Source organism: Sesamum indicum, linkage group LG4 (assembly GCF_000512975.1).
Source record: "Sesamum indicum cultivar Zhongzhi No. 13 linkage group LG4, S_indicum_v1.0, whole genome shotgun sequence".
In the NCBI taxonomy this organism is placed as follows: domain Eukaryota; kingdom Viridiplantae; phylum Streptophyta; class Magnoliopsida; order Lamiales; family Pedaliaceae; genus Sesamum; species Sesamum indicum.
In genome coordinates, this window is record NC_026148.1 from 13,065,999 (window position 1) to 13,073,474 (window position 7,476).

A 7,476-nucleotide genomic window follows, 5' to 3' on the forward strand; every position below is an offset into this window, starting at 1 on the left:
TTAGTGAATTTTTTCGAAAAAATCTGATATTCCTTAGTACTGTGTTTATTCTGCTATGTGCGATCGCTTCAATCTTGCTATCTTTCTTGAGTGCTTTTTTGTGAAAAATAGCTTAGTGTGAAAATAATTTAGTTTTGGCCATTTTTTTGAAAAACTGATATTAACCGCTTTAGTGCGAAAAATAGCTCAGTGTTGATTAGTATTTGAAAAATCTTAAATTTTTCCGCTGTGTGCGAACACTTTTTTGGTGTGTACAAAAGTTATTTAATGCTTAGTGCATAAAAAGTACTGCTTAGTGAATCTAATTCAATCTTCTTTGTGGTTAGTGCATTATTGCTAGTTTTCTGCTCAGTGCATAGTGCAAATATCCTTACCACGTTTATTGCTTAGTGCATGTTTTCTTTTTGGATATTGTTGCTAGTGCATTACTATTGTTATTATTGTTCTATTGATCTGCTGGAAAATAATATTTCTTATTAGTGTGATTATGTACTGCTTTGTGCATTATTCTTACTGCTTATTATTTTCAGCCTAAGACCAAAACCCTTGCTAATTTTCTCACCTAGTCGAGCCCTTGAGGCTAACGGGTATCTGGTTGAGATTTAGGTAAATCTGTTGATATTAATTTGTTGAAAATATTCTGTATCAATTGTTACCTCCTGCTTTGATTAATATTGATCCTGCATTGTGGATTCTCCTGTTTATTTATTACTATTATTTTCTGCATTTATGGCTTTTATTGGATCTGTTGGACATTTTTGGATTTACTGCATTGATAGTAACTTTTTACTGAAAATTGGTATTTCTATGTTTTCTGCCAAAAGCTTTTTAAAAAATAATGGTTGGTTATCATTTGCAACCTTTTGATGGTACATCTAACTTTTTATTTGGCAACAGGAAATAGAAGGTATTTGAATTCAATAGAAGGTTTTCAAAGCTATTGATGAAAACTATTCAAAAAATATTTTTGAAAAAAAGAAAATTAAAAATGGTGAATATGCTTATTCTTCTATAATTCTAAATCTTTCAGACACTGTTTTAGGAAAAGTTGAAAAATAAAATTCTACAAAAAAATTTATGGAGAAGATTAAAAGAAGTTTATACTGAAACATCTTTACCAAGTAAGTTATTTTTACATGTTGTTTCGATACAAACTGAATTTATTTAAAAATATTGGAAAAAATTATGGATGACTTCACAAAATTAATCCAGGATGTTAAACTAATAGGAGATAAAAAATATTATTGATTATTCTCCCATTATTTTACTAAATACAATACCTGATAACTATAGTGATGTTAAAGCTGCAATAAAATATGATAGAGATAATGTCAGTCTAGACACTGTAGTTAAGGGATTAAAAAGTAAAAAAATAGACTTTAAAACTAGTAAACATAGTCAGGACTAGAATGAGGTTAATTATGTTAGGGGAAGATCTAAAAATAGAGATTCAGACTATAAACATAGAAGACATAGTCAAGATAGAAGTTTCTAAGTCTAAGACTAGGGGTTCCCTCTTTTGGGTCTTGGTTCAAGGTGGGAGAATGTTGAGAAAATGTGGCCCAGTACCTTTTCTGGTAGGCCCTGCCCAAATTCGCCCCAATCTATTAATAGATGGCTTGGCCCATTACCCGCCCCATTAGCCCAACCCACTCCTCACGCAACCCAGTTCTTTGCCTAATTAAAAGGGTCTCTCGCTCTCTCTTGCTGTAAAATGAAAACCCTAGTCAAACTATATTGTTGCCTCGTCTCTCCCTCTTTCTACTCTTGATTTTCTCCACGCTTCCTTCCTATCTCCAATATCAGTGTTCCTCACTTATATATATCTTTGGTGGTTTTCTGGCAAATAATAACTCAGATAAAAGATTTCCTTTCTCCCTATTCTAGATTGAAAGTTTTTTGTGAATTGATTTTTTGGTGAAATCTAAATGAGTGGTCCTTGCTGGACAAAGCCTTTGTGGTATTGGCCAAAGCAACCGTAATGGTTGCTGGCGTTTGGAGGGTTTGGGTTTTCCCCTTCACGGATTTGGCTCCTCCAGCCATTAATCTCTCTTTTCTATTTTGTTCTCCATTACTGATTTAGTTCTGTAGTTATAATTGTATTATTGATTTGTAATATTCAAATTTATGATAATCCATCATTTTTCTGTAATAATTTGATTAGGATTTCAGTTTTTCTTGGGCTCATCACGGGATAAATTCCCAACAACAATCAATATTTGAAGAATGTTCCAGTGAAGGCTAAAGCTGGGATTAGAGAGCGGCACAATTCGGTTCTGGCTAAATCGTTAAGGCCCGTTGGGTAGCATTTTTGCGTTCAGTTGAAAGAGTTGTATGTAGTTAGATTGCTGGCCACGCAAGAAAATGCCCATCAGAATCAGAAGCAATTACTCCTACTTCGAAGTCCTGGTAGTCAGTTTGGGGAATGAAAACTAGAAAACCATCCTTTAATATCCCATTTTAAAAAGGACTCTCAACTTGTTCATAATAGAGCAACATTCAATATATTAATGAAATTCAAGCTCATAGTCGGTAAAATCATGTAATTTCAACTTCCTCAATTGAAAGCATTGTAGACATGAAAGTAGATAAATATTGGATATACGAAGAATTGAACCATCAATCTTATTTCAATAATTATGAGGTTTGAAGCCCCCAAATTATTACATTTAATTAAAGTGCGGGCGGTGGTCGCCGCTCTATTTTCATAATCATTTAATCATTTATCCACAAACCTGTGGACCTCGTTTTGCCAGATAATGGCAGAAGAACACGCAGCCACCTTCAACCACAACCAAACGTCGTTTTCCTCCGGAACGCACACCCAAGAAATATTCACACACACATCACACAGTACTCAATACAGAACATATAAACCCAGAATTATTATAGAGTGGTCGGTCATATCACAGTGAAGTTGAAGTCATCACAGCGAGTCTCTAGGCCCCATCCCTCTCCTACCTACCATCTCTCTGTATAAATCTTCTCTCATCACACTGCATTAGCCATTCCATCACTCAGCACCACAGCCAAATTTCTCTACTCTTCTTCCATTTTCTTGCCCTTTGAATTTTCTTGATTTTCTCGCTTACGAGATGGAGAGCAAAGAGGAGGATGTGAATCTGGGTGCCAACAAGTTCTCGGAGAGGCAGCCGATCGGGACGGCGGCGCAGAGCCAGGACAAGGACTACACGGAACCACCACCGGAGCCGCTTTTCGTGCCCAGTGAGCTGACGTCGTGGTCCTTCTACAGAGCTGGGATTGCTGAGTTCATTGCCACTTTTCTGTTTCTGTATGTGAGCATTCTGACTGTTATGGGGGTTAACAAGTCTGACTCCAAGTGTTCGACAGTCGGAATTCAGGGAATTGCTTGGGCGTTTGGTGGAATGATCTTTGCCCTTGTTTACTGCACTGCTGGAATTTCAGGTGAGTTTTAACTAAGTTTGTTTTTGACTGATCGATTCATGTACTGTATTTGTGCATTGATTGATGAACCGTATTTGATGTTATGCAGGTGGACACATCAACCCTGCTGTGACGTTCGGGCTATTCTTGGCGAGAAAGTTGTCGTTGACGAGGGCGTTGTTCTACATGGTGATGCAGTGCCTGGGAGCCATCTGCGGGGCTGGTGTGGTGAAGGGGTTCGGCAAGACCCTCTACCAGACCAAGGGCGGTGGTGCCAACGTGGTTGCACACGGCTACACCAAGGGCGACGGCCTTGGTGCCGAAATTGTTGGTACTTTTGTTCTTGTTTACACTGTCTTCTCTGCTACTGATGCCAAGCGCAGCGCTAGAGACTCCCACGTCCCTGTAAGTATAGCACTCGTTCCAGTTTTTTGATGACATATATTGGCTAAGACTAGTTAATTCCATTTCAAGAATGGGAATTGATGATTGAAGGGGTGATTGAATGTGTATTTTCAGATATTGGCACCATTGCCTATTGGGTTTGCCGTGTTCTTGGTGCACTTGGCGACCATCCCTATTACCGGCACCGGTATTAACCCTGCACGGAGTCTTGGTGCAGCCATCATCTACAACAAGGATCATGCCTGGGATGATCATGTAAGCTAATAATTTGACTTATTTCATAACTTTCCCATTCATTTGACTTTCACCATCACCGAAGAAGAGAACCAGATATCAACATGGTGAAAGAAATCTGCCAAAAAATGTTGTATAGCTCTTGAAAACTAGTTCTTACTATCTGAATATGGTGATATTATTGCAGTGGATATTCTGGGTCGGACCGTTCATCGGGGCAGCACTTGCAGCTCTATACCACCAGGTGGTGATCAGGGCCATCCCCTTCAAGTCCAAGTGATTATCCTATATTCCACTACATGAAAGCAATCCCTTCTGCTCATCATGAGCATACTGTTATGATCATTTCATGAAGATGAAGACGTGAAAAGTTCTGTTGTATTTTTCTATTTCCCTATTGTTTGGCTTGTGATTTTGTTGTCTGTATATGAATCTTATCCATGTGAGATGCCAATTATGTGATGGGGCAATGCTGTCGTCAAAGAGTGTTTTTTAATCAAAGTTCAACAGAAGAGTAGGTTGGCTTTGGTGTCATTGTAAATGAGAGATTGTTGTAATAAAATAAATTATAGCACAATGCTCATTAATTAATTATAGCTACCATCTCAGTTATGCGAATATTACACCTGCACTGTCCGTATTTTGCTCTTAACCATATAGAGGCTATATATAATATTCGCCCAATTAGTCTGAGCAATGAAAATTTGAATATATATATATATATATATATGTGTGTGTGTGTGTGTGTGTGTGTATTCCAGTATAAATTGTTTGTTTTTACTTTTTTCTTAGGTATTTTTTTTACTAAAATGCCCTTTTTATTTTTATTTTGTATTTTTTAATAATTTAAATTGAAATATTAAATTATGTTTAATTTATTTAATATTAAATATTAAATTAAATTATATTTAAATTTAAATAATTTTATAATTGTTAAATCTAAAATTATTTTTAATTAATTAAATATATATTTAATTACAATTATTATTATTATTATTATTATTCATAATTAGCTAAAATATATTTTAATTAATATAAATCTAAAATTATTTTTAATTAACTAAAATATTTAATTATTAAAATTATTTAAAATATTCTTAATTAACTAAAATATATTTTAATTAATATAATTAAAATTAATTAAAAAAATTTTTAAAAAAAAGAAACTAATTTGCCCCTTTTTGGCCAAAAACTTGAACTTAGAAACATGTTTCCGGCGCCGTCCGGACGAGTTTCCGACAGCCAATAGTACTATTCAAATCCTCTCTTCAAGATGAATATTTTCACATTAATTTGAGTTTTAGTCAATCGAAAAGACTGGGCTTAAGTCATGATTGTCGAACTTGTTTGCCGTCAATTCATTGCCGATCGGTCAAATCTGGGTCTCAAACCACCACCATCAGACTCGTGTTTTCAAGACGATTCCAACGAGGCCGACCTCACTCAATTTGACAAAAAACTTACAAAGATAGGAAGATTTTAAGAAATTGCGCCCCCACGATGGAGATGGTGGTAGGGGGCAGCGGGGCTAAGGGGGTGGGGTGGGGTAGTTAGTTTTTTTTATTAAATATATAATAACATATTTTTTAAATTTTAAGTTATTTATATATAATATAAGTAATAATTTGTTGAATCTAAACCTTTTATCTTTTTAAAATCTAACGGTTGAGATTAATGATTAGATCAACGATCAACATTTGATAAAAGAAGATCTAACAGTCATTAAAATAAGAAATAATATATATTAAGCAAACGTATAACAGTAGTTGGATTTAACAGAAAGGTGGCAATTATGTTGAGTTTTATAAAACACAGGGGGGCTTTTAATCTATTCTCATAAAAGGAGAGTTTTTTTTTTGCAGATTTTTTAAAATACATGGATTTATGCATTTTATCCTTTCTTATTTTGATGATTGTTGGTGAAGGATCAATACAAGCCTGACACGTAAGTAAGCAATGAAAGAGGATAAATAAAATATTAAACGGGATTGAATCCCATATCAACTGGATTGTTCATGCACTTGCACATCAACTAGTTGATGCAAGTCAAAGAGAATGCATCTCTTTGAAAGAGTTGAGGGTCCTAGCTTCAAGAAGCTCACCTCCAACAAAATTCCTTGATTGTTCGCACAATAGCAAAAAAATGCTCTCTCTAACAAGTCCATGCAAAGTACCAATTTGTGTCTCTTTGAGTCTTCCTAGAAACTCAAGAGGGTCAAATTAGAACAACTCTTCTATATATGAAGCAAAGTATTCTGGGAATTTTTAGAAGGATGCAAGAGCAAATACTCTTGAGGAAGAAAAGAGAAGTAGGAGAGGTAGAGAAGCAAATGAAGACACACCAAAGGCCAAGAGCTTGCTAATACCAAACACTCCCTCTATTTATAGAGGAGTGACTTACTTCAAGTCAAGGGAGTGGGTAAGCATCCATCATGCCTTAGCTAAACCCTAGTCGAATGTCTTTATTATATGGTAGGACCTTGTGGTCCTTTGAGGATTCCTTAGGGTTTAACCACATTTTGAATTAAATATATTGATTTTTATTAGTAATTATTTGATCAAACCAATTAATTTCAAATCCGCATCAAATCCTAGTTCAATTCTTCATCTTGAGATTAATTAATCCAATTAATCATTCTAAATCTCAATATTTAATTAATTTATTTAATTAACACTTTGAATTTTTTATTTGATGATACCCCTAGAACCTTTCCTCTAAGCCCAAAGAATAAGGTAATGGGCCCCATCAAGGCATACCAGCGGGCATAGCCCTACTGGAACACGAGCAAGGTAACAAAGCCCATAACTTGCATTAGCATTACTAACTTGATAGACCCAAGAATTAAGTCAAAACCAACAAACTCGATTAGCATACAATAGGGAGGACACGCCATACAGGTTGTTGATACATTAAAACACGTCATAGTAAAAATTCTCCAATTAACTCCAAGAGACTCGATTGTAATTAAATCTAGTAAACAAGTAACTGAATCTTGGAATACTCGAAAAGACTGGACAAAACTCCATCCAATGGTCATATATTCGTCTAGATAAGTTTAAATGTTGAAATTCTTATTTTGTTGTGTAGCTAATATGTGCAACTATCCAATGGTATTGGATTCATCCCAACTACCTTTCGAGGGAAGCACTTGCCTCCCTACTGCAGTAGTCTTTGTTGTTCCACCTCCAAGCAAGCATTAGGGGATCTGCATGCCCTCACTCCACCTTTCGACCTTGCAGTCGTGCCTGCTGCTGGCAACTTTCTCTTCCATAAGCAACTTCGAGAGTGCATTGTGGAGACCATCAATTCAACACTCAGAGTTCCCACACCAGTGGAGAGAGAGACAGTCTTTCCAGTAGGTCAGAAGCGTGGCACTAGGTGATCTAGAAACCAACGAGCAAGTTCCTATTATTTTTCAGCAGGCAGTCTGG

General features: G+C 35.8%; 1 protein-coding gene across 1 annotated transcript; it reads left to right on the forward strand.

Annotated features, from left to right (window-relative positions):
- On the forward strand, window positions 2,968–4,621 carry LOC105160903 (probable aquaporin PIP1-5). The gene is made up of 4 exons (XM_011078420.2): window positions 2,968–3,426; window positions 3,515–3,810; window positions 3,925–4,065; window positions 4,232–4,621. The coding sequence occupies exons 1-4, from the start codon at window positions 3,096–3,098 to the stop codon at window positions 4,322–4,324; spliced, it is 861 nt and encodes a 286-aa protein (XP_011076722.1). The 5' UTR covers window positions 2,968–3,095; the 3' UTR covers window positions 4,325–4,621.

Bases quoted from the DNA above. Each gene is read 5' to 3' on its own strand.
- LOC105160903 (XM_011078420.2), top strand. From the start codon at position 3,096: ATGGAGAGCAAAGAGGAGGATGTGAATCTGGGTGCCAACAAGTTCTCG. The intron at 3,811-3,924 runs GTAAGTATAGCA...GTGTATTTTCAG, and splicing joins CTAGAGACTCCCACGTCCCT to ATATTGGCACCATTGCCTAT. The intron at 4,066-4,231 runs GTAAGCTAATAA...ATATTATTGCAG, and splicing joins ATCATGCCTGGGATGATCAT to TGGATATTCTGGGTCGGACC.